The 27,879-nt window shown below is 40.6% G+C and overlaps 1 protein-coding gene across 2 annotated transcripts in view; it reads right to left on the bottom strand.

Moving 5' to 3' along the window:
* The window catches only part of DMC1 (DNA meiotic recombinase 1), a gene marked incomplete at both ends in the record, with an annotated part of 39,098 nt that extends 22,355 nt beyond the window's left edge, over nt 1-16,743 (bottom strand). The window contains 10 exons of one of the 2 annotated variants that reach the window (XM_080939846.1): nt 220-334; nt 456-529; nt 1,010-1,101; nt 4,375-4,447; nt 7,095-7,136; nt 8,690-8,742; nt 11,084-11,166; nt 14,351-14,497; nt 15,799-15,843; nt 16,693-16,743. In XM_080939846.1, the coding sequence (XP_080795972.1) occupies nt 220-334; nt 456-529; nt 1,010-1,101; nt 4,375-4,447; nt 7,095-7,136; nt 8,690-8,742; nt 11,084-11,166; nt 14,351-14,497; nt 15,799-15,843; nt 16,693-16,743 (775 nt within the window). The remainder of the gene's footprint in view (nt 1-219; nt 335-455; nt 530-1,009; nt 1,102-4,374; nt 4,448-7,094; nt 7,137-8,689; nt 8,743-11,083; nt 11,167-14,350; nt 14,498-15,798; nt 15,844-16,692) is intronic. The other variant, XM_080939847.1, reaches the window with a different exon arrangement.
* Between the last annotated feature and the right edge of the window lie 11,136 nt (nt 16,744-27,879).

Genomic DNA, 27,879 nt, shown 5'->3' with positions numbered 1-27,879 from the left:
TGCCCAGATTCCTATTTTCATTAATAATAAAAATTACTTAAAGTCATCATCATTATTATTTCTATCAAAATCACTTTTAGTTTAAATAATTGTATTCTCACGAAGTAATTTTTAAATGCTATGCTTCTGACATCCTTCTGAGCTTCTCTGCAAAACATACTACAGCAAACAGAGTCAATAGACACTCTATGACAGTGCCATTTTATTTTAAAGACCTACCTTCTGAGATTTTTTGAAGTCGTGACAACATCTGGGCCAGTTTTTGCTGGCGTTCAGCCAATTCCCCACGGCCACTGAAATCCACTCGAAAAAGTGCCATTATTGAATCGATTATCTGCAAGGGAGTAACATAAAACCAAACGTGAATTTTAAAATGGAAGGAAGGTGCCTATTCAAACAGAATAGAATAATATGCTACGTAGCTCTGCCAGAGAACATTATTTAAAAACTCATACCAATAGTTTGAAAATGCCAGCTTCTTCGTGAAACTTGGCCGCTACATAATCAAGTAGCTCCATCTGATGTTCACCTGAAGGGAAAGAGAAAGTGTTACAAAAGCTGGAAGCAGAGGCTATGCTCATAAGTGTGCCTTTGTGTGCCAGGTAGATAGACCTCTTCTTTTCTCCTGACTATTTATCACTTTACTAAATAGGGCTGCATACTCTGCTTGACCATATGTGGCAAACAGTGCCTTCAGACAAAATGATATTGTTTTAGGGAGCTTTAGTTCAATGCTATACTACATACCTAGAGTGTGGGAAACCTTGGGTTCAATCCCAGCACCAAATAGGAAAAATAGCTGACTGTTACTCTACATTTCAGGGACAACAAATACAAATTTTGAAGGCATTTGCATACCTTGAGAACAGAACAGATGATATTTGAAGACTAATTTGCAGAAAATTTAAATAAAGCAATGAAAACGAGTGAAAATGTTGTATCATCAAATGGTAAACCAGTGTTGTCAATCGTCCCATAACCCAAGCATGCAACTACACAGGGCTCTTACTAGTATAGGCACGAGCATAGAGCACGTTGTCCAGCACTGCATCATGGTCTACATTGAAGCGATCAGCAATGTCCCGAAGGCGATCTGGACGGCTGGAGTGTGCCAAGATTAAGGATCCAATAAGCCAACTCCAAAGAAAGTTTAGATAGCTACAAATGTAGCACTGTGAGCAAGTAAAGCAATTGAGACATAACAAACAGTGCATCTGCAAAGGCGTTCTGGATGCTACTAATTACTTAAGAAACTGTCAGAGCGGTTGTTTTCATAACTGCTTCAAAACGCCTTACATAATGGTAGGTGTACAGTTATTGTAAATCAGAAATTAAATATTAAGGCATATGATTTTAAAAACAAGTTAAGAAGCTTGTTGTGATGTCTTCCTTTTATAAGGACATTGACAGAGTTTTGGCAAATAACTTAGGATTATGCTACAGAATAGTTAAAATAGAAAAACCAGAAACTAAGGTTTATGAGTCTCTTTTGTTCTCAGTTCTATAAAAATAGACCTATTCTAGAACACTAATGTCACTGGGATATATTCAAGTCACTTCAAATTCTTCAGTGGCTCAAAATGAAATAGTTTTGCATTCCACTAATAAAATATGGCAAAAAATTGATAAGTTTAACTACATAAAGGGTCAGAAAATAACCTCAAGGGTCTAAAAGGGAATTGAAGCAGGGATTTGTTTTGTTTTAGTTTGGCTTTTATACACCTTCTTCTAAAGGAGTTGGTAGCTTTCTGAAATTAGTTCCAGTGGAGGCAAATCCGTATACCTCAAAGGATAGAAGATGCTAATAATTACCAACTGTAAACTACAGAAAGGAACTGCACTTCATTTTCTGGTCCTTAGTGACTCGCAGTGTTACCGTGCAATGAAGAAGCAGGCCTGCCTGTGCGCAGCTTCACAGTCATTCCTGTTCTCACTGCTCATAAACTGCTGGCTACTGGGAAGCATGGCTGGTTTTTTTTTTTAATTTTTATTTATGTATTTGTTTATTTTGGTTTTTGGTTGTTTGTTTGTTTTGAGACAAAGGTTTCTCTGTGTAAGTATAACCTTAGCTGTCCAGGAACTCACTCTGTAGACCAGGCTATCCTCAAACTTGGAGATTTGCCTGTCTGTACCTCCTGAGTGCTGAGATTAAATGTGTGTGCCACCACTGCCAGGTTTAGCTTTAAAAAAAAAAAAAAACTCCATTGTTAGGTATTAAACCCCTTGCACATCCTAGGCAAGAGGCAACAAAACTATCATTCATGTCAGCTTCTACAAACCAGGGATTCTCTCTGAACAGGGTTTAAGAGTAGGGCTTACATGGAGGGGAAATACAAATCAATCTACAAGTACTTACTGATGGCCATATTAACCCATTAATCGTAGAAAGTATAAAGAATCATAAGAACCTATGCCCTAGGTAAGTTTAAAATATACAAAAAGACAAAATAGAAATGTAAGAAAAATAACAAGAAATGACAGTATAGGTTGAGAAACCACAAGAGAATAGCATGAGAGATTTCCCTCCTAAATTTTCCTTTCTCCTAACTATTCTCTTCCCATCTTAATAAAATCCAGATTGCTAATCTGCAAGAATCATTCCTCACTCTCTGAGGTCATTCTTTCTACACCTAGCTGAACTCCAGCTGAGACTTCTCATGCCCAGATTTCTCAACATTCTGAAATCTTTCTTGGTTTGTTTTTCTTTCATAGGAGTGTTTCTTATAATTAATTCTACAATAGTTCTGGAAGGCCAAGATTTCTGAATCTGGTAATTACAGAAAATCAGAAAGATCAGGCCTTGATATGAGTGGCTTAACCATTTGTGGGATTCAGTAAGACTATGACATAGAAATAGAGGGAGCAAATTCCCTGTAGGATGGAAAGCAACACTTGAATTTAGATATGACCAGCCAACGACTGACAGAAGAGAGCAAAGCAAAGGCATTTTAGACATGCTGGTCTGTTTCTGGAGTCCTGATCACCTTCCTGAAAGCAGCACTTAAGAAGGTGATATAGCAAAACAGAAGCTCTGGGGATCTAAGAAGCCTTGATAAGAGCACAAAAGCCTTTATAGCCCAAAGAAAGTTAATGCACAACCTTTTCCAATTTTTAACAACAAAGCATATTTAGCAGGACTGGAACATTCCCATCTCTTTGCCTCTAGTTGTGACCATGGTGAGAAATAAGCCTGGTGAAGCAGGCCGGGCTTCACTGTGAATTGCTTTAGTGAAGCTGTGTAGATCTTACATCTTCTGAACTTAGAACCTCCTCAAATCACTGTTTCCATTCAATTAACACACTGCCTCCCTCACTTGCTGTTTCCTTACATGATGCTTCCATCATCCTAGACTCCACTGTAAATGTTTCCTGGAACCAATCAATTCCCAACTCCAGTGATTTACCTCATTCTTCACACTTCACATTTGCTTGCCTTCTGAAGACTTCCTCCTTCCTCTCACTGCACTTTGGTTTTAGTCTTCTTCATAAATACAAGCACACATCAAAGTTTTCTCTACCCTCTCTATAATTCATCCACATCTCTGATTCTACCCTTTCCCCAGAATTTCCCATTGTCATCTGCACTGCCTCATACCCCTCATGTTCAACACACTGTCAAGAAACATTGGTTGTCCTCAGGGCCACTCCACTTAGGAATCACTTCTCAAGAGGCTCTCCTTTGCCTGCAGTTCCCTTGCTAATGCTTCTTGTTCTGTTCTTGTTCTTTTCCTTTATTTGCTTGCTTTTTGAGACAGGGTTTCTCTGCATATCCCTGGCTGACTTGGAACTCACTCTGTAGACAGAGCTGGCCTTAAACTCAGAGATCAGCCTGCTTCTGCCCCCTGAGTATGTAACACCTCACCCAGTTTCCTTTTGTTCTTATTGCTTCCAATGTAGATAAAAAACTCCCATTTTCATAGATTTCTGGAAAAATATCTAATTGACACCCACCATCTGGTTTCAAAGCCCTTCATATCTTAGACACAAATCACTTTTCTGGCTGAGTATTTTAGAATACTTCTATATCAAACTGCCATGTCCTCTGTGACCCAAACAACTCTGACCCTTTCCTTCTGTACGCTTAAGCTCTTCAAGTGTCTCTCTACTTGAGGCAAAATCTTTGGATATGAAGATTTAAGAATGATTAATATACAACTTTATCTCATGTATTTGTTTTGTTACTTTTCATAAAATTATTTATAGGTATAGGTAAGTAAATCACACAGTGAGCACTTGGTCAGCACTGCTATCCCCTTGGTTCCTGTCATTATCATTGGTTTCTAGGATCACTACAAAACCAGTATATCAAGGCACTCTCTTGTAGTAATATTGTTCTACAACACTGTCTTGGGATTTGTTTAAATAAAAGGTTACAAAGTATTTTCTGTATCAATGAAGATAATCTTTCCTCCTGAGTATCCTCCTGCTCCTGGAAGTTGAGCTGTCACTAGGAAACAATGAAAAATTAATATTAACAGAAATAAACAAACTTTGTAGAAATAAATACATAAATATTAATTTTATGTTGGTTGCAACTCTAGTAAACTTAGCAAAGAACAATGACCCATTGGCTTCTAAAAAGATTGCTATATTTCTACTTCAGTAACTAGTAGTAAAATAAGTACTCTCAGTATGTGGTGGTTTGAATAGGAATGGCCCCCATAGACTCAAGTGTGTGAATGCTTGGCCTTAGGGAGAGGCACTATTAGGAGGTTTGGCTTTATTGGATAGGTGTTTTTCCTTTTTGGAGAAGTGTGTCACTGAGAGGTGGGCTTTGTGGTCATATATGCTCAAGCTATGCCCAGTGTGGTGCACAAATGACTTCTAATACCTGCAGATCAAAATGTATAACTTTTAACTCTGGCACTATGTGGAACTGCCTGCATGCCACTATGATGCTAATGTAGTAAACTTCTGAAAATAATAAGCCAGCCTCAATTAAATGTTTTCTTTTATAAGAATTGCCATGATCATGGTGTCTTCTCACAGCAATAAAACTCTAACTTGGGATAATAATTCATCTGAGAATTTCAACATTTCTCACAATGGGAAATATTTGTCAAAGTCAATTTTTCCAAATAAATAGAATTTAAATACTACTAATTTTACTTTCATGACATAAATATAATTTATGTTAAATAACTTATCTTAGTTACCTTTCAATTGCTGTCAATATTTAAGTGCATTTCCTTGTACATGCATGAATGTGTGCACTGTAGGCACTTCTACCTATTCCTATGTGTATGTACATATATATATATATATATATATATATATATATATATATATTCATCTGTTTTTGTGTGTGATACAAAGTTTCTCTGTGTAGCCCTGGCTGTCCTAGAACTCACTATATAGACCATCTCCACAGACATGCCTTTGTATCATATGCCCCTAAGATAAATATATAAGTAAATATAATTTGAGCATTTTGTTTGTTTTAAGACAAGATCTTACTATATAGCTCTAGTTGAATTGAAACTTGCTGTGTAAACTCAAACTCACAGAAATCTGCCTGCCTCTGCCTCCTAGGTGCTGGGATTAAAGGTATGTGCCACCAGGCCCAGGGAGACAGCATCTCTTATTGAACCTGGAACTTGCTGATTTTGCTAGACTGGCTGGCCAGCAAAGCTCAGGAGCCGTCCTGTCTCAGTCTCCCAGCACTGGGATTGTATGTGTTGTAGTGTCCCAGAATTATACAGAAGTGCTACAGATGCAAACTCAAGTCCTCACAATTTATGTGGCAAGCACTTTCTCAACTGGGCCATTTCCCCAGCCCAAGCATTTGCTTTTTTTTGTTTGTTTTTTAAAGACAGATTCTCATATATTCCAGACTGACATCTAACCTACTTACTATGAAGCTAAGGATGACCTTGAACTCTGATCCACCTCCATATAAGATTACTTAGGTTTAGGATGGTTTATATAGTGCTGGGGATTGAACCTATGGCTTCATGTATGCTAGACACGTGTTTATCAACTGAGCTACATCCCCAACTCATCTGTATTATCATGCTGTAGTTAACAATAAAGTTACTTCATACTAGACACACATTATCTCACTTACTTTTCAAAATGCCTCCAAGATTTGTCACTGTCATTATTTCAGTTTTACTGTGAGGACACTTAAAGGGGTAAAATAACTTGTTATCAGCTATCAGCAGTAGAGCCAAGACATTTTGATTCTAAAATACTGCCTACTTTTTACTTTTCTCTTGTGTGTTTGTGTGTTGTGCTAGCTTGTATATATCCATATTCACATGTGTTAGGGTACACATCAGAACCTTTAATCACTTTTCTATGTTACTTTTCTTAAGTAAAATAAATACAAATAGAATCTTTGAGAACAAGGAATTTGGTTTTTTATTTTAGAAAAAAATTATATTTTACTTCTTTTAAAAATTTTTTTCCAGATGTGGTGGTACATGCCTCTAATTCTAGCACTTAGGAAGCAGAGCGGGCAGATCACTCAGTGAGTCTGAGGTTAGCCTACATAGCAAGCTAGAGCTGCCTAGATAGTAAGACCTCTCAAAAAAAAGCTAACCAACCAAACCCCTCAAATTATATTTACCTATGTATGTATTTATTTTAGGGGGACACGATGCAATGTCACATCTGTGAAGGTCAGAGGACAACTTGTAGGAGCTGACTCTCCAACAAGGTCAGTTTCTCAGGTTTGGAAACAAGTGCCTTTACCCACTGAGTCATCTTGATAGGCTCCAAATGTAATTTTACTCTTCTCTTTGGACAGAATGCACCCCGTAGATAGTACTCTAGTCTTCAGCAAATTTTATGTCCTTACTGTGTTTATAGACAGGATGAAACTGACACAGGGTGGCTCTCCTGCCGATTCATTCATAAACCATTACTTTCTTTGTGCTTCCACTCAGATGTTCATAGTTCAGGACTGATGCTGCCTCACACATTCCACAACCACCTGTGTAACAGTGGACTGTTTAAATAACCCCTTGAGATTTTGTTTCCTTGGAAAATGGGTAAGACTGTATCCAGTCATGTAAAGTGCAGCAGAACTCTAATAAGGGAATGTTCTATCACTCTAGTAAGTGAATGCTGATTTTAGAGTGAGTTCTTACCACAGAGGGTATGAGACAGCTGAGTTTTTCCAGTACGAAATTCTGTAAAAGTAGAAAAAGGAACTTTTAGAAAAGTTTTATTGTTTAGATTATTTTTACTAAACAAACAAGCAAAAGTAACACTGCATAGGGTTAGGAATGTTGCTTAGTGGTAGAGCACTTGTCTAAAAGCCCAAGGTTCCAGATTTCATCCCCAGTACAAGAGATCTCACTGCTTTCTAACTGGTAGATCTCTCTTAAAGGACCTCCTGTCAGAAAAGGATGCTACATGTATGAATACCAAAAGTGAGAGACAAAAAAAAATTCATCCTCCCCAACAAAACTGTTTAGATTTCAGACCTGACCACAGAAAGGACAGCCAGGCTCCCTCATTGTGCTGAGATCCTCAAGGAAAGGCTGGTGTGATCCTGAATAGTGGTGTCCCTAGTTGCCATCAGAAGCAAATGTTCTCTATATGAAATCTTCCCTCCTAATCACTTGGATCCACTGAACTCTCAGCTTAAATTTTTAAAAAGCTCATAAACTTGCTGGAGATATGGCTCAGAGGTTAAGAGCACTGACTGCTCTTCCAGAGGTACTGAATTCAAATCTCATGAACCACATGGTGGCTCACAGCCATTTGTATTAAGATCTGGTGCCCTTTTCTGATATATAATATCATATAAACATACTGTGTATATAATAAATAAATAAATCTTTTTAAAAAACTTATAAGCAATACAAAATAAAATAAATTGCTAATATTGAAATATTAAAGTAATAATAAAATTATTAGTAGTAGAAATAATAAAAACCAAATTTACTTCAAGTTAACAAAATAGTAACAAAAAACATTTGGTTTTCTAAGACTACAAATATTGGGTTGTCAAGATTCAGCATGTAAAACAGCTGTGCATGGATTATTTATAAAAATATAGTACATAGGCTGAATGTGGTGATACAGGCCTTTAATATTAGCACTTGGGAGGCAGAGTTACAGGATAGTCAGAGCCATACAATAAAACCCTGTATACACACACACACATACACACACACACACACACACACACACACACACACCAGCATGCACTCATGTACACATCAAATTATATATGCTATAAACTGAGAAAAAAATCTATTTTATATATTCATGAAATATGTACTGCCTAAACAAAAGAAAAACATTATTATTCAATTACCCTTTAAGGAAATAAGAAAAAAATCAATTTCTTTCTATAGTAACCAGAGATAAGAGGAAGAAAAATGTCAATAAGAAATATGCTGGGCTGGAGAGATGGCTCAGCAGTTAAGAGGACTGGCTGCTCTTCCAGAGGTCCTGAGTTCAATTCCCAGCAACCACATGGTGCCTCACAACCATCTGTAATGGGATCTGGTGCCCTCTTCTGGTGTGTCTGAAGACAGAGACAGTGTACTCATATAAATAAAACAAACTTAAAGAAATATGCTAATGTTAGTATTTATTTTTACTTTAACTTGGAATGATCCTGCATTATAATAATTGACATTTCATGAAGAGTTCCCAAATAAGAACTTATTTAATATTTTTATATATACACATTTATTATTCCACAGAAAACTATTAAGGTTCTACCTACCTCCAAAAGCTTCTGTAATTGCCATACTTTCAATGCCGCCTCCTAATAATTTACTGAAAACAGATGTAAAGTGTTGGTGACAGAGCATAAATACAGAAATCAAGAAAGAAGATGGGCTGGGTGGAGTGGCCATATGCATCTAATCCCAACACCAAAGAGGCAGAGTCAGGAGGACAGCCAGGAGTACTCAAAAAACAAACAAATAAAGGAGATGAAATTTGTATAATTAGTAACATTGTCTGTCTAACAAGAACAGGAATTAGCAGTTGAAAGAAATGATCATAACTATTTAGATCACAGGTTCTACTGTGGAAGGGCAGGCAGATGAACAAAGCAATGTATAAGCCCTGTTCTTACTTCTGAGTGCCAACAGTAAATAAGTCAATAAGGCATTATGTCCATTTTTAAAATTGGAATTAAAAGATTTGTTTTATTTTGTGGTTCTAGAGATAAAATCAGGGTTTTGTACTTGCTAAGAAAGCTTGGATTACACACCATGCAATTGTCTTGTTACTAATCAAGTTTCTCAAATTGTGCATAGATAGTATTTCTAAAAGTTAACTGAGTATTCAGTATTTTTTGAGACATGGTCTCTCTATATTCTCTAGACTGGTCTGTAACTCACTCACTATGTAGATCAGGCTGGCCTCAAACTCACAGCTATCCACCTGCCTCGGCCTCCCAAGTGCTGGGATTAAAGTAAGTCATGAGCCACGCTGTGGGTGCTGGGCACCAAACCTAGCGCTATGAAAGAGCAGCAAGTGTTCTTTACCACTGAGCCAGCTCTCTAGCCCCTGTTCTTAATTGAAATAAGCAGAACTCTCATTAACTTTGTGGATAACTTCCAAAATGCATTAATTTTAACTTCAATTGCTGTCTTTCTTAGACAAATACAAATCTGTTCTCTTAAGGCTTTGTCTGATTTGTGATGCACCCCCAAAGACATGCTAATAGAAACTACAAAGGCTTTCTAAGTATTCCTACCAGGTCTCAGTACAGCAACACATACTTACTGCATCTAGTGAATGGATGAATGAGATCATAACTTCTTAGTTCTTCTCATAGAGAACGTTAAATGCACTGAAACATTGTATTACCAATTAAATATATGCTGTCAAAATCCAGCAGTTGTTCTTCTAACTGCTAATATTCTATGTAAGACTTTCTTAGTTAGTGTTTCTACTGATACCATAAAACACCATGACCAAAAGCAACTTGGGGAAGAAAGGGTTTATTTCATCTTATAACTCTCCCCAACTCCTTCCTGTCTGGCTTTTTGAGATAGGGTCTTTTTGTGTAACCCTGCCTGTCCTGGAACTCACTATGTAGACCAGGCTAACCTTGAATTCACAGAGATCCTCCTGACTCTGCCTCACCTGTGCTAGTCATCTATAAGACAGTTGGAAAATTGAGATCTCTTGGGAAGATAACTGGTGGCAAGGAATGAATAGTTTTAGGTATAGTAGTGGAGATATGATGGTGGTAAAGATGGGTGTGCACTTAGCAGTCACTGGGGTCTAATACATAGCTTAGACTTTCAAGTCTTCAGCCTTTGGTTCGAAATCTGCTCCTTCTACAAGTCCCTTATTTGTGATCTATAGTTTGCTGATCTTCAGACCTAAAACCTAGGTGTCATCTTTGGTAACTCCCCTATACCCTAATTATACTACATTAGCAAACCCTGCTTGTTCTGCTATTGAAAAGGAAACCACCTAGCTTCTTTCATAAATATATCACAATTATAAACTTGGAGTAAGAAGAGATAAGTCTTGGAGAAAATCTATAAATTAACTATTATAAAAAATAAAAACAAAGCTAAACTTAGTTGCTTCAGCTGCTTGGAAGCAGAAAGGTCACTTGAGCTGCTATATTTCACATCAGGAGAATTTAATAAAACCTAGTTTAATAAAAAGATGAAATAGTTGCAGGAAAACACATTAAACCCATTTGGGGAAAAATGACAATACATGTCAGAGTCATAGAATAAATGAAAAGGGATTGCTGAGGAGTAAGACCTACAAGACCTAAGAAAAGTGTGTCTCCTAAAATATTCAATCTAACAATTGATTTTTAAATAAACCCAAAGTGGAGAATGAAATTTTCTTCATTAATGAAGATGGAGAGGAAGGAAATATAAGCAGACCTTTCAGGTCATAGGCAAATAAAGGCTAAATTAAAATGACTTATGAATGTGAATTCCTTGTAAGAAATGTAATCTGTTCCCAAAAGCAGCCTAGAATTTGCCTCACATTCACCTTGGAACAATACACTACAAACCCCTTCAAAGGAGGAAGCTACTTCCACCTACAATAGTGGAAATCAAGGTGAGACTCAGGAAAAGAAGCATGGACTGCAGAGGTTGTACTTAGTGGGAATAAAAACCGAGATACACACTCAAATTCCTGACTCCCAGTAGTGATATGGAAAACCATCTTCCTCTTTTCACTGTACTGAAATGCAGTTAGGAATCCTGGCTCCTAAAGAAAGACAATAGAGAGGTTACAAAACAGTATAAGATGATTGGAATGCCAACTGCCTCCCAGCAACACGAGTATCATGCCCCCTCTATCAAGGTCATCATTTGTGCATGCTGGTCTTTGAAGATCGTACCAGAACATGGATAAGAACATAGGCTTGGGGCTGGAGAGATGGCTCGGTGGTTAGAAATTCCTGTTTCTCTTCCAGGGGACCTGGGTTTAGTTCCTAGCATCCACATGGTAGCTCATAACCATCTGTAACATCAAATGCCCGCTTCTGTTCTACATGGATGCTGGATGCACATGCATACATACATATATACAAAACACTCATCCACATAAAATAAAAATCTTTAAAAAAGGGGGGGCTTACTGTCATCTCACATTCTTATTAAGTCACATGATAAAGGGTACTTGACACAATTCAGAATGGATCTAATATAGATAATAATATTGTGCCTTTAGGCGGTAGTCTTGAAGAATATAGGTTCATGGCATAAAACAAAACAGCATTTTACTGAATGATTCAATTGATCACATTCAATAGCATCATTCCTCCTCAGCTCTAGACATTTCAAGGATCCCAGAAATTGTAGTTTTCACTACTTGTGTCTTTACATGGCAGATGCATCCATATTTACTGAATTAACAAGCTACAGCTGATGCAGTGATTAGCAGTGAAAACAGACACAAATGTAGTTAATTCCTTTTCATTGTTGGTCCATGCTCTTAACAGTGGTTCTTAAACTTTGAAGAACTTGAGGGAGGGAGGACTAAGCCCAGACCAAGCTTTATACAAGAAATGATAAGACTCTGGATACATAAATGGTATTCTTTTGTTTTTCCTTGAATAACAAAATTTATGCCTGGGAAGATGGCTTAGTGAGTAAGAACACTTGCTATGCAGGCAAACAACAACAACAAAACAAAAACCCCTGAGTTCAAATTCCCAGCAGCTATGTAAAAAGCTAGGTATGGCTATTGTGCTTGTAATCCCAGCCCTGGGAAACAGAGAGAGGTGGCTCCCAGGAGCTCACTGACCAGCCAGCCTAGCCAAAACTAAGCCCCAGATACTGTTAGAGACCTTGTCTCAACAACAAGGTAGAGAGGAATAGAGGAAGACATTACTGCCTTTGAATACACAAGCATAGGCACATGTTCCCACACACTAACACACACACACACACACACACACACACACACACACACACACACGAAATTTAGGGGCTGGGGAGATAGTTGAGTCATTAAATGTTTGCTTTGCAAGCATAAAGACCTAAGCTTAATCCCCAGAATTCATGTTTAGAAAGCAGTAAACTAGCCAGAAGGTGATAGTGCACACCTTCAATCCCAGCACTGAGGGGGGTTTAGAGGGAGATGGGGGAGTAGATTTCTGTGAGTTTAATGCCAGACTGGTCTACAGGGTTCCAGGACAGCCAGAGCATCACAGAGAAACACTGTTTTGAAAAACAAACAAATGAACTAATGAACAAACAAGAAAGAAACAAAGCAGGAAGTAGGAGACAGACAAGGTACATTCTTGGAACTCAGTGGCTAGCCAGCCTAGCCAACTTCATGAGTTCAAGGCTAGTGAAAGAATGCCTCCCCCCACAGCTTCAACAATAAAATAAATAAATAAAAACCAACAAGTAAATGGTGCCCAAGGAACAATATCTGAGGTTTCTACACACTTGTACATATATGTGTACACCATACCAGCACATACATATAAAATAATGAAATTTAGCTTCTAAAGACAAGAAGACTATGGACAATGGTAAAATGATTCTGAGTAAAAGTGCTTGCTTTGAACTTGACTTGGGTTCAATCCCAGGACACAGTTAAAAGTAAAAACCAACTCCACAAAATTGTTCTCTGAACCTAGGTGCAAATCCCCCCCACACAAATTTTTTTTTTTTTAATTTTATGTAGACCAAGGTGGTATGTGACTTTGATCCCAGCACTTGAGAGGCAGAGGCAGGCAAATCTCCTAGTTCTGAGGCTAGCCTGGTCTGCAGAGTGAGTTCTAGGACAGCTAGGGCTATACAGTGAAACCCTGCCTTGAAAAACAAAAACACAAACAAACAAACAAAAATAAAAATGTAGAAGTTAGAAAGTAATAGTTTCCCAAAACCTGGGTGGTACTATAGTACTTCCTTAGAAATTATGGCAGTTGAGGAAGTGACTCTGAATACAATGCCTTAGTGGGTCTAGAACAAAGCAATTGAACCAGGAACCCTAGTGGTCAGTTGCCTGGGTCCGCTCCAAGTTCAAGGCTAGGATGCACTTGTATTACCTTCCTGTTTTGACTGCCACTTCTGGCATGAGACCCATGCATACACATGTAGAAATAGAAAGCCGTGGGTCTTCTGTAGAGAGGGATACTTAATAACTTTTTTTTTCATTTTTATTTTCAGACTAAAAACAGGGACCTAAAAGCAGGGCCCTCATGATTCCCAAAACTGTACAGGAGAGTTTAAGTCAAAACTATATGCTTTTCCCTGACAGCCTGACTGCTTGCAATCCATGGTATAGGTTATGAACCCAGCAGCCTCAATGGACATGATCACTGTCATATTTATTTCAGCTCCACACACATAGACCCGATTGATGCTAGCCTCTTTCCAATCCAGGGCTGTCTGCTCAACTAGCCTACACCAGGGAAGAGTAAATTCTTTACTCCTGAATGTCAGAGCAGCTATAAGCATATATGAGGAGACAAGAGCAACCTAAGAAGGGCCAGGCACAAACAAACAAATGGCAGAGGAACAAAGAGCCAGAGTAGTATAAAGGCAAATTTTGATAAAATAACCACCTTCAATAGTATAGCAAGTATCTTTGGGAACAAAACAGGTCTTTTTCAGATTTTAATCACCTTAACTGTATGTGTGTTAGGGGTGCACAGCATGATGTCTCTTTCTACCATGTGAATATTTTCCAACATGGTTGCCATTCTAGGAATGGAACTCAGGCCCAGTTAATGTTCTAGGTATCTTAAAGTTTGACCCAGTCTTTCAGAGACTAATTCCTGTAGCTTTGAAATTGAAGTGATAAGCAGGTAACATGGGAGTATAACATACTGTGGTCTATCTACAAGAACTTACAATTTTCTACTGTAGTTTCTAGTGTTCATAAGAAAGATGACACTGCTAAACTAAAACAGAGAAGAATGAACTTGGCTTACAATAAGTTTGTTGGCTGCCTCTTTAATCTTTTCCACTTTGGCTTCTGAGAGGCCTTTGACATTGCAGAGGGCTCTTTTTGTTGTCATTTGTATCCCTTTAATGGTACAGATTCCTACAGACTTCAGTTTCTTAATATCAGCCATATTCTGAAATAAAAGAATGAGTGTAGCAGATTGATAAAATGCCAACCTAAAAGGCTTCTCTACTATGTCATGAGCTTCGTGTCCATCTCCTTCCATCACGATGCTAATTTTACACAAGCAACCAGGTGGAACCCACCCACCACCTAGCCAAATGTTCTGGAAATATCAGAGTAGAACATACCCAGCATGTTGCCAAATGTTCTGGCTCTGCCCTGATTTTCCCAAGAATGTTAGTGAGACCATTGCAATGTAGCAAGAAATTAAAAAGAAAAGTCTGTTGGTGGAAAAGCTAACAAGTTTCTCACACATTCACCCCCTCAGTTCAGCTCCTTCTTTCTACAGAACTTCATTACCAATATGTTCTCTACAGTTTTCAAAGTTTATTTTTCCGTCTGCTCCTGAAGAACACAAATAACTACATCACCAAAAGACTGGGATTTTCTCCTACTTCTATTTTCTAGAATCAATGGAAAGCGATTAATATAAAGATTTTAAAAGACAACCTCAGCAAACTTTTAGCCAGTTGCTGTTGACATCCACATCCTTTGCTAGTCTACATTTCTGCCATCATCATTTGCCCTAGTCATTTGACAAATAGAATTTTCTGCAAAAGAAAGCATACCTAGTGTAAGACCTAACGAGATGGGGGCGATGGTTTAGAGAAGCTCTGAACACCTCTAGCTGAACCAATAGTTCTCAATCACTGGGAGTCCTCAACAGTGTCTAGAGATATTTTTGATTGTCATAGGAGTAGAAGCCAGATATATGACTTCAGTTTGATGTGACTACTGATATCTGTAAGTTGAATGCCCAGAGTAAAACTAGTTGGTTGGGTTTTTCTTGTATAATTTCCAAGCATACTATAAACAAACCAAACCACTAGACAGTGGTATGTGGAGTTTTATTATTACTGGGCCCTGGAGTGTGTCTTTGACAAATTAACTAGACTCATTCCAGCTTTGATGAGGTCACTTATATCTTAGCAAATATATCCTTCTAACTCAATTTGTGGGGATCTACATGGACTTGTTGCCATCCAGGGAGTTTCCTGCTAGTAAGTTCCCCATATTTATATTCTCTAAAACTTTGCATTTGACTGCTTCTTGCTTCATTCTCTTGGATCCATGGGATTGGTTCTCATATACTAGGACTAAACTGTTGTGGAACACCAGGCATATTGCTAAACAACTTAAGACATATAGCCAGCCCATTTCATCACATAGTAAAGAATTATCCAGGGCTGTTAAGGTCAAGGCTGAGAAAATGGAACAGACCATTTTCTATAGTACTGAAAAGTTACTCACAATTCCATGTTTCTGTAATAGGTCAATGTCTTGAAACAAAGAGTCCTAAGTGAAATGAAAGAGAAAGAATGGATTTTAGATCTTCTTATTTAAATATATATTTCACAATTTTTAGAGTGACAAATACTGATTTACTAGTTGTTCCATAACACATCAATTCTACTTCTTTAAACTCTGAGGAGAGATCACCTTTTCAAACATGTTACATATTTAGAACATGCACCAACACTGAAAGTCCTAGGTAGCCCATCACATTTACAATAGCTTTCATAACTTAAAAAAAAAAAAGCTCTCTGAAACAGTGGAACATTTGAACCTTATTTTTCCAAAATGTGTTTTTTTGTGTGTGTATGGGTGTTTTGCCTGCATGTATGTCTGTATACCACATGCATGCAGTGTCTTCTGAGACTAAAGGAGTCATCAGATCCCTTAGAGTTGGAGTTTGTCATCATATGGGTGCTAAGAATCAAACCCTGGTCCTGGAAGAGTAGCTGCCTTAACTGCTGGGCCATCTCTCCAGCCCTCATTTGACTTATTTTATTCAATACAACCTTGATATCCTTGTTCAGGACCACTGTGCACAGACAGGAGTAAGGTGCTATCAAACTACTTTCATATGGAGCTGGAGCTGGAGCTGTAACCAATGGAAGAGCCTTTGCCTACCAGCAAGAGGTATTGGGTCGGATCTCTTCCATTGCAAAACAAACAACAAAAAGCCTTCATGCCAGTTGCTAAGTAGCTAAACTTAGCACCCTTGCCAAAGAAATCTTTACACATTTATGTGTATGTCGTATTTATCCTTTTAGTTGCTAAAAACAGTAGCTTAAAAAACAAGGAACTTGATTTTTGTGGAAAGACTGGATGTCACCCTAACTTTCAACATTCTAATAATACCTCCTCATCTTGGAATCCAGATTCTTCCTGTACAATTTGATCCTCCTTCATGTTGAAAGGAACACAGCAGTAAAATAATCAATTCTGTGAAAATAAGAAGTATTATTATAAATAAGTAGTTTTCTTATTTTGCTTTTTTATTTTTTCCAAACAGGGTTCCTCTATGTAGCCTTGGCTGTCCTGGCTGAACTCTGTAAACCAGGCCGGCCTCGAACTCAGAGATCTGCCTGCTTCAGCCTCCTAAGCACTGGGATTAAAGGCTTGTGCCACCACCACCCAGCTCTAATTTGCTTTCTATTACTGAGCAAAACGTTGACCAAAAGCAGTTGGGGACCAGAGGGTTTATTTTGTTTACACACTATAACAGTCCATCACTGAGGGAAGCCAAGGTAGGAACTCAAGGCAGAAGCCTGGAGTTAGAATCTGAAGCACAAGAATGCTCCTTGCTTGCTTGTTCTTTGTGGCTTGCTCAGCCTGCTTTCTTATATAACTCAGGATCACCTGCACAGGTGGTTCTGCCCACAATGGGCTGGGCCCTCTTCTATCAATCACTAGTTGATAATATGCCCTAGAGCTAGATCTTTTTTTAAAAATTAATTTATTTCATGTATGTGGGTACACTGTTGCTGCCTTCAAACACACCAGAAGAGGGCATCGGATCCCATTATAGATAGTTGTGAGCCACCATGTGGTTGTTGGGAATAGAACTCAGGACCTCTGGAAGAGCAGTCAGTGCTCTTAATCACTAAGTCATCTCTCCAGCCCCTTGTTTTGTTTTTGTTTGTTCTGTTTTTTTGTTTTTTGTTTTTTTTTGTTTTGAGATACGGCTTCTCTGTGTAGCCCTGGCTGGCTTCACATTTCCTCATTTAATATCAAAGTCAATCAAGTGTTGGATGCCAGCACAAAGGAAACAATCTACTAAGGTGGCAAAGAGTTGGGTACAGATGAGGACAGTATTTGAGTGGGCTCTTCTGGAAGACTGGGGTTTGTTTGTTTTTATTAACTCTTGGGTGAGGGTTTTGCTTGTAGCCTTGGCTGTTCTGAAACTCTTCAAGTAGAACAGATGGGCTTCGAGTTTACAATGAAAGACTTGCCTCTACCTCCTGAGGGGTCGCACACGCTTGCGCGCGCGCGCGCGCGCGCGCGCGCGCGCGCGCGTGTGTGTGTGTGTGTGTGTGTGTGTGTAAGTTTTACCCAGCTTGGAACTCTTTGACTCTCCTGCCTCTACCTCCCCAGCTCTGGAAGTACAGATGTGCACTACTATACCTATTTCTTACCCCTTACGCATGATTAGCCTAAATACCAGACTATTCTTACCGAGAAATGCAAATCAATCGCCTCTCATTTTGTGACAGAGTCTGTTACATGTACTGGCCTTGCCTTCCTCTGCTGGGGTCACAGGCATGTCCACCCCGACCCCGGGCAGGGCACCCAGCCTCGGTTTCAGAGGCCTGGCGGGGAGCAGCAGGCAGAGAGAAGGTGGCCAGAGGCTCAGTGAGGGCCCCTGGGGCCTACATTTTCCAGGCCTGACCTAGTTCCCTCATAATGCGAGGAGGCCTTCAAGAGTTGGGTCAGACTTAATTTACAGGAGGTTGGCAATGTCTTGAAATCACTACACGCCTCAGAGCCTGGGTGGAAGGTGACAGACACCAGGCCACGTCCAATAACGACCAAAAATTACCACAGAAAGGGCACGGAGAGGAACGCTTTCTCAGCGCTTCGTTTTCCTCAGATTTTCCCGCGCTTCCTTTATGCCATTCATCCCCACTCGTACCCACAGCCTCCCCGTGATTTTCAAGGTGAATCCCTTACGACTCCCGCTCCGGCTTTCTCGTCCAGTCCAGAATTCTCACGCGGACCCAGAACGCGGAGGCCGACAACCGAGGCGTCGAATATCTACGGGTTTGGCGCCAAATGAGGGCCGCTGGAGCAAGCCCCCGACGTGGGCGGGGCTCTGCTGTGGGGCGGGGCTGAGCTAAGGGGCGGGGCTCTGTTGTGGGTGGGCGGGGATTGGGTGTGGGGCGGGGCTGAGCTAAGAGGCGGGGCTCTGTCGCGGGTGGGCGGGGATTTGGTGTGGGGCGGGGCTGAGCTAAGAGGCGGGGCTCTGTTGTGGGTGGGCGGGGATTTGGTGTGGGGCGGGGCTGAGCTGTGGGGCAGGGCTGGGCAAGGGAGAGGTTTGTGTTTTAGAAGGGAGCCCGGGCGTCCCTTGGGCTAAGGGAGTTGCTGAATCAGGGGGAGAGAACTCTTAAGTTGGGACGCTGAGCCTAGGCAGCTGACTAGGGTGGGAGATGACGACCTAGGACTGTTAGGAGGTCGAACATGGGGATGCGGTTTCCCCTGCCTGGGGCTGCTTTCACTTCAAGCTTTGCATAGCAGGCTGGGTACCCAACCTTCCCATTCCCCTCTTCTCTCCCGACTCTACATTTGCGGCCCTTTCTTCTGAGATGGAGAGTAATTTTTTTTTTTCCTAACTTGGTTTTAAATGGTCTAGAGAAACACAACAGGTTTTAGTTCCGTTTTAAATAGAAGCTCAGGGTCAGCCATGATGCCAGCAAGGACATCTCTCCAGATTGTTTCCTTTTCCCCTTAAATGCAAACTGATGGTTAGGAGTCATGAAACACTTGAAAGACCATCTGCTGAGGTAGCTTGGAAGTGTCTTGGATGACCCACCAATACAGGTGACCTTTAAAAATTTTTTTGAACCTTTTTTTAATGGAATAAATTCCAAAATAGTTATTTTGAAGGGCATTCCCGTCTCCCACTGATAGTTTTTTTTTTTTTTTAAACCAGTAAATGCTATAGCTCTTCAGAATGCTCTTATTTACAGAATCACTGCCTGTCTTCTCGAATGAAAATTGTCCATTTGTAAAGGAACCCAATAACGATGGCAGGCTTTCCTTCTGAATCCACCTAAAATACAGTAACTTTTGAGCAACTTGTTTGAAGACATCAACAGTATACCGGAGAGCTGCAAAGAGCGCAGCAAGACGATTTAGGGAAATCTAGCATATGTGGTTTGCTGCGGCGACAGCTGGGAGAGAGAGATGCTCATAATATTTGAAGGTTGTGTGCAGTACACTCAAAGGAAGAAACTGAAATGAGCTTGGTAATGACAAATTCATGAAGTGAGGAGAAAGGCTTGTTAGGATAGCACACTGATGGTTCTGTGCAACTTTTTAAACGTTTAAAAACAGCCACAAACGAGGGGGGGGGGGGGAGTGCAACTTCCCTTCAAACCAGGAAGAAAGATTCTGTAGCAATTCTGAGCATCGTGAAGTGGCAGTTTCAAGCTGATGAAGGGAAGGAGACGAGCGAATGGTGTTGGAACGACTGGGTAACCATCTGGAGGGAAACAAAACTGGAGCCACACTTCACACCTTATGCCAAAATAACTTCTAGAAGGATCAATCCAAACAACATAAGAAACGCATGAGAAGGAAACATGGAGCCATTTATTTTTATTTAAAAAGTGTTTTTTTTAAACTAACATTCTTTTATTTCATATGTATGAATGTTTTGCCTGCATGTGTGTGTACAATGTGGATGTTTGGTGCCAGTGAAGGTCAGAAGGTGTCGGGTCCCCTGGAGCTAGAGTTACAGATGGCTGTGAGCCACTGTGTGGGTGCGAGGGAGCAAATGTAGGTCCCCTTTGAGAGCAGGGCAGAGCACAAAATTCAAAGGCCATAGAAGACTGATAAGATTATGTGCATGTGCATTTGCCTGCATGTGTACCTCAGAAGTTGGCAACTTTGAGGCCAGCAGAGGGCATCAGATCCCCTAGAACTAGAACTATGATAGTAGGGAGGAGTTCCTAGTCATGGAGCCACTTCTCCAAGCTCCCGGTAAGACTATGTTTAAAAAAGAAAAAAAAAAAAAAATCAACCCAGTATGGTGGCATCTGCTTTCAGTCTCAGAATCTGAGAGGCAGGCAGATCTGAGTTCAAGGCCACCTGGTGTACAGAGTGAGTTCCAGGAGAGCCAGGGCTACACAGAGAAACCCTGTCTCAAAAAAACATAGTTAGCTAGTTAGTTAGCTAGTTAGATAGACTGGTAGATAGATGATAGAGATGGATGGATGAATAGAGATAGATGATAGATAGATAAAATGATAGATAGATAGATAGATAGATAGATATGGAGATAGATACATGGATAGATGAATGGATAGAGATAGACACATACACACATACATACATATACAGATGGATAGATAAGATATATGGATAGATAGATAGATATAGAAAGAGAAGTCCTGCATGTCAAGTGCTATTTTTCTATTCATGACATCTAAGCCACTTCTGTGTTAGTTACTGCCAGATAATATGGCCTATCGAGGGGGGGCACTTCAGAGATGACTCAACTTTCATATACTTGGTGGGGGCATAGATTCTAAATGCTTAGTAAAAGTGGCAGTGGGATTCAGAGCAGGACCTGAGTCTTAAACCACTGCACTGTACTGCCCCTCTGTGGACAACCGCCTCACAGCCAAATAGAGGTTCCTGGTCTCGCTGGGGATCTGGGGAATCATCACACCAGCTGTCTGTCTGTGAATGTATATCTTTGGAGTTTCAAGAGCACAAATTTGAGAAATACTTTGATAGAGAATTAAAGAAGGTTTCATCACACACACAACCCCAAATCATTTGTTGGACAAATCTTTCCTTAAACATTGAATGCATTTAGAAAGTAGGCATTGATTCCCAACTGTGTGCCGTGCCCTGCAATAGATCTCCCATGGTAGAGACTCAAAGACAAGGCACCAGTGCTACTGAGGGCTGAGATTAAAAAAACAAAAACAAAAAACAAACAAACAAAAAAAAAACCAGGCAGTTTTGATGCTGCTGTAGGACATAACCCTCGAGTCTGCCTCTCCCTTTGCATACTTTTCCATGAATAGTCTCATCTTTCTATGGAATGTGAGCCTTGGGACTGAAAAGCAATTTTTAGAAACCAAACAGCGAGTCACTTTGACAAGAAATTTAAAATGTGTCTTCCCTGAGGCCGGGTGCTCACACAAAAATGCCATTCTCTTACTGCATGCTCTGGTGAGCTGCTGCTGAGATACTGTGACCGTGGCTCTCAACCTTCCTAACGCTGTCATCTTACAACAGTTCCTCATGCTGTCCTGCCCCCAACCATAAAATTTTGATGCTATTTCATAATTGTAATTTTGCTGCTCCTATGAATTATAATGTAAATATGTTTAGAGATAAATCATTGCTAAAGGGGTCTTGACCCACGGGTTGAGAATCACTGTTCTACATAACATTCTGTTCTTAGATTCAGTCTAGACACACATATGCATGCACGAATACACACACACACACGACCTGTACACTCCCTTGATTAATAATTTGCTTCCAGTAGTATGTTTTGTTTTTGTTCCGTTCTTTCTCTCTCTCTCCCTGAGTCTCACTATGTAGACTTGGCTATCCTGGAACTCAAAGATCTACCTGCCTCTATTTCTTGAATTCTGGTATCAAAGGTCTACAGCACCATGTGTACTCTATTGTATATTTGGAAAGTGAAAATCTTCATTCTTTCTAAACAGTCCTTGGAAATTCATTAACACCCCCTGTGGAGCTGTGTTCTGGAACTCTGGTCCAGCTAGGTGCATGGGTTCAGGCAAAGGGGAGAACTCAGGCAGGGAGGGGAAACTGGGTCTACCGCCTCTGCTGCTGGTGCCATCCCGCTTCTGCCTGTGTGCCCGGAGCTTCTGGCAGCACAATTTTGGGAGAGCCGTGGTGTTATAGCTTTTATGACAGAAGCTCTCAGACGATGAAGTAATTCCTGCACACCTTTAATTCCCGACAGGCCTCATATACAGTTTTGAGATGGGTCCGAATCTGGCAACAGGTCCTTCCTATTGGCTTGGCCTGAGAGCTCTAAATATCATCTACATATTTGGAGGTGTGGTCCTGCTTCTGTCTTGAGAATGCATGCCATGTGGCCAAGTCCTCACCTGTAGAGGAGGGACTTGGGACATGACCTACACAACTCAACCCTCTCTACAGGGGGTTGTGAGGGGCAGTAGCTACGTGAGAGGGGCCTGATTTCCCAGGAGACTAGGAAGTTTCCTGCCATCCCTTAGGGTCCCTGGGGCTTCAACTTATCTCAATCTGGATACCCTTCACCACCATGGTCCCACAACTCCCTAATTCCCTCTTAGGCCTCTGGGGCTGCCACTTTTCCCTGCTTACTGGCTCTCATCGATGCACATCACATTTCCCTAGATGTCATTGCAAAGGCTGGTGGGTACCGATGAGCACAGGCTTTGGAAGTAGCCTGTTATTAACCACGTCGTCCCTCAAGGCAGACAGGTGCAACAGATTTTATTGAGATGCTAGAAGATAAAATGTACATATGTTAGATTGTTTTTAACTAATGTTTACCTGTCAGAGGTAGCCACACCTCCAATAGTATCAGCACTTGGGAGGACCAGGTAGGAAGATTAAGAGTTCAAGACCAGCCTCAGCTGCAGGGCCTGGGCTACATGAGGCCCTCTTTTAATTCTTTGCCGCCTCCAATCAACATTATCTTGTTAAATAATCTTTCTGAAATTTTTCCTTTAATCCTTCAATACTATTTTACTTGTAAACTGAATATATTAAAGCTTTTTAAGAACATACATATGCATTGGGGTGTGTGTGTGTGTGTGTGTGTGTGTGCAAGCACAGTAACACAGCACAAAGAGAACAACTCAAGGGAGTCGGTTCTCTCCTTCCACTGTGTGTGTCACTGGGTTGATCCCAGATCACCAGGCTTAGCCGCATGTGCCTTTACCTGTTGAGCATCAACATCAGAAATATTTTTCAAAAATTGAATACCAGGTGTAGTGTTGCACACATTTAATTCCAATACTCAGGCAAATGGTCTACACAAGTTCCATGCCTGTCAGAGCTACACAGTAAGACCGTGTCCCCAAAACTATATTTATGTATGAGTATCTTCCCTGCATGTGTGTGTGTGTGCTTGACTGGTGCCTGAGGAGCAGGAAGAGAGAGTCAGATCCCGTAGATTTGGAGTTAAGAATGGTTACAAGCTGCCATGTGGATGCTGGGAACTAAGCCGGAGTCCTCTGCAAGTGCTCTCAGTGGGATGACTCAGGATGGCTCTCTACTGTAGTTCTTTAGCACCAAGTCTCTCAAGATGTCTCTCACTGAGGATCTTTCCAGTCCCATCAGTAAACTTGGTGTCATTCCTTTATCTGCTGTCACCAGAAATGTGCCTGTCTCATTTGAGAAATTAGTTTATATATTCTTTATTCTTTTTGTTTTTTTAAAAATATTTTAGCCTGGCATGGTAGTACATGCCTATAATCCCAGCAGTAGAGAGGCAGAGACAGGTGGATCCCTGAGTTCAAAGCCAACCTTTTCTTTATATGAGTCGAAGTGGTCCAAGATATTTTGGGTTTGTTTTGTTTTGTTTTTTACCGAGGGAAAGGTGTTTCAAGAGACAGGGGGATGAATGGGATTGGGGTACATAATGCGAAATCACAAACAATAAAAAATTAAGAAATAGCTCCTGCCTTGAATTTTAATTATTTTTAACTACCGAATGTTGGGATAACTTTTCTTCACATTGTGTGAAGGTGTGTCTCTATATTTCCAATTGTTAATTCTGTACTGACAGAGAACCAAATGCTGGCAGGATTCTGATATTGTCATATCTATGGCCTATTACCAGGCTTTCTATTTTGTGTATATTTAGCCTTCTTCATCAGCCTAAAGGCAATCTAGAATTGTATCAGAGATTGTCTCACTGCTGATTGGTTGTAATGAAAATCTAATGGCCAGTAGCTGGAGCAGGGAGGAGGAGGAAGTGTTGAAGAAGAAGAAAGTAGACTCGGGAAATTCAGAGAGCTGACTTGGAAAGGAACAGACATGGACCAGAGAGATCAAAGAAAGGTCTAGAGCTAGCCATGTGGTGGGTCATAGGCTAGAAGGGTTCGGTTAAGTTTCAATGATAATCTGGGAGGCTGCCCTGGCAAAAGGCCTAAGCTTTACACTACAATAAAAGTCTTCCGCCATTATTTATACTGTTGGTCTGCACAAAGTCCTGCTATAACCACAGGCCAGCCCACTAATAGAAAATGGGTGGCTGATCTCTCATTTTACCATATTAAGGATGTGCTATAGAAAAAAAAATAGGAGATTGTTTATTATTGTGTTCTGGTTAACTGCCTTGTGCCAAGTCCTGCCTTCTAGTCTGTGCTAACCTTCATTGGTACAGGGAGCCTTTTATAGCTCCCTGACCAGATCATTGTTATCAGACCAATGAGTGGGTGCTTTACATTGAAAATGGAAGTGGTAGGCTTGTGTTTTTCACAAAATGTAGCACTTCTTCTCTTATGAAGTAGGAGTTTTATGTGTCTTCCGCGTAGGGCATATTCATGAACAGCCATGTGCCACCATGCTGAGGATTACTTCTGTGGGTGTGAAATAGCACTTTCAGCTTTCTGTGTGACACAGCATCTATAAATGCAAACACTACCATGATTTTAATGCGTAAAGTATTTGTTTTCCAAACAAGGGGAGACACACAGCTCACCTCTGTGCAGTTTACTGTTTCCATGTGAATGTTTGTTGCATTGTGTCTCAGCATAATGTCCCTAATGTCATTACCTTACACGCGTGCCAGGCTTGACTAACCACTAACGTTCTGGGCCTAGGTTACCATTTAGTTACATGACAAGGCCCCTCTACTGTAGAGAGAAACTCTTATAAACATCATCTGTCAATTAAAAGCCAATGGCCAATGAGCTGAGGCAGGAAATAAGAGGTGAGATACTGGCAGGAAGAGAGAGGATTCTGGGAAAGAGTAGGAGATGAAAGAGAGATCTGGGAAAGCCAGGAGAAACGAGATGAGAGACACACCAAAGAGACAGATGTAAATCAGCAGAACATGAACTCGGGGAAAACAATGAGGAAAAACAGCAGGGCTGAAGAGAGACATAGAAGAGTTTAAGTGGTTAACTAAGTTAAGAGCTAGTCAGGGAATGATCCAAAGCTCATGACCTATGCATTTAATGATAGCTTTAGTCAATATATCTGGAGCTTGGGCTGGAAAGGAAAAAAAGAGTTAAAATTTTATTTAACTCCCCTGTCCGGAGTCACTTTGTAAAGGTCTGAACACTGTTAAGGAGGAAGTGGAGTGCTTAGTTGCCTCTCTAACAACAAAAATATGTTTCTTGTGCCAGTTTTACCATTGAAGTATTTTCCCCCTTTAAAAAAAAGTTACCGTGGCCAAATGTGGTCCAAACCTATGAAAGAAAAATATTTCTTCATGTTCTGTCGTGTGACCACTCACAGGATGTAGTCAGGATTTCCGGGAACACAGAGAGAACCAGGTCCCTCTGCTCCAACCCTTCCTTTTTATTTGTTTGTTTGAGGCAGGGTTTCTGGCTATCCTGGAACTCACTCGGTAGCTGAGGCTCACCTCACACTCAGAGATCCTCCTGCCTCTGCCTCCCAAGTGCTGGAACTAAAGATGTGCGCCAAGGTGTGAGTTCAGTTTCCAGCATCCACACTAAGTGACTCATAACTGCCTTAAACTCCAACTCCAGGAGATCTGATGCCCTCTTCTGACCTACACACACATGGATATACACACATACATACAAATAAAAATGAGAAATCTTAAAAATAACAGAAAAAGAAACAGGGTGATATGGAACATGCACAGGGACACCTGATCTAGTTTGCCAGGGTCGGGATGGACAACATGGCAATTGGGCTGAGCCCCTGAGCGTCTGGCAGGATAGGAGGGCAAAGGCTGATGTGGGACGGTGCGTGAAGCTGGGGTCCAGTGGAAGGGCAGCCGACTGAGAACACATGTCCTTAGGCCGCAAGCTCTATCTCTTGGCCCATCTTCCACTGTTTCTAGTACCAATTTCCAATTCTGTGCTTATTACTTCAAAGAGATATTCTGACAAACTCTAAGATGTGTGCCTATACACGAATCTCAACCCCTCCTTGAGATTAACAGGAAGAAAACAAAATCATCAAAGTTTTAGAAACCAAAGCCAAAACAGTAACAGTTGGTTTTTACTAAAAACATTAACAAAACCAAAAAGACGCAATCAATGCATTGCTGCTCGGCCACGCCCCAGGCCTACTTCCGCGCTTCCTGTGCCTCCTTCCCTGCAGCTTTAAAAGGCTGCGCAGTATTGCATTGGATGTCTGTTATTAACAAATTTCCCCTCTAATCAGAGATGACAAGTGAAGCGTCTTCTACATGTCTTCTTTCCTGAGATTCTCTCAGGGTAGATTTCCAGAAGTGTAGTTGGCTTGTGGGGCAGGCAGTTTCAGGGACCTTGAAAGCAATCTAAGGTTCCTGGAAATGTTTGGTAGTACCAACTCTCCATTCCCAAGAAAGAAGTGCACTGTTTTAAAGCTCTGGGAGAGCCTGCAGGCCCAGGAGGGTGACACACTTCAGACAACCAATACAAAGAGGTGCAGGACTAAAGGCTGCAAATAGGTAGGCTCAAACTCATGTCCAATGCTTCACTTTAAATGTATTTTATGATCACCCCCAAACCAGGTAGAGGCAGCTGGGCTCAGTGACTAAGGTAAGAGACTCACACAAGCATCCCAGAAAACTTAGCAAGACCCTCAAATAGAAAGGAGAGGTTTGCTAGCACAGGCAAGGCCTGTTCAATGTCTAGTACTACAAACAGACAGAAAATTTACACCAAAAACATGTAAATAAGTGTTAAGTGTTAATATCTAACTTAATAGAGATTAATAGATGAGTAAGCCCCATCTATAAATTACTTAATTAAGTAAGTGTCACATGTTTTAACAAACATGTATGGATGACCAGTCTTAAAATCAAGAGATCCACCTGCCCCTGCCTGCAGATAGCTGGGACTAGGTAGCTTAATGCTGTTGGCTTGTTTTTTTGTTTTTTCAGACAAGGTCTTGCTATTTCGTAAGGATGTGATAAGTTATGTTGTTGTTATCAAGTGAATGAAAGAACAAATTAGTAGACGTCTGACAGATGAGACACATTAGTGTCTCTAAGCCCTGAGTGGTTCCTGGTAGGTGTGAACTTTAATATTCTTTCTCCTGAGGACTGGGAGACTCTATACATCCCCGACAGGGCACTCAGTTGCCTTTGCTGATTCTGTTTTCTATCACATTTGACAACAGACACAGGTGTCACCTCCGCAGTGTCCTCCTGGT

The sequence above is a fragment of the Micromys minutus genome (assembly GCF_963924665.1).
Source record: "Micromys minutus genome assembly, chromosome: 27".
In the NCBI taxonomy this organism is placed as follows: Eukaryota; Metazoa; Chordata; class Mammalia; order Rodentia; family Muridae; genus Micromys; species Micromys minutus.
This window is presented reverse-complemented; position numbering and strand designations above follow the sequence as displayed.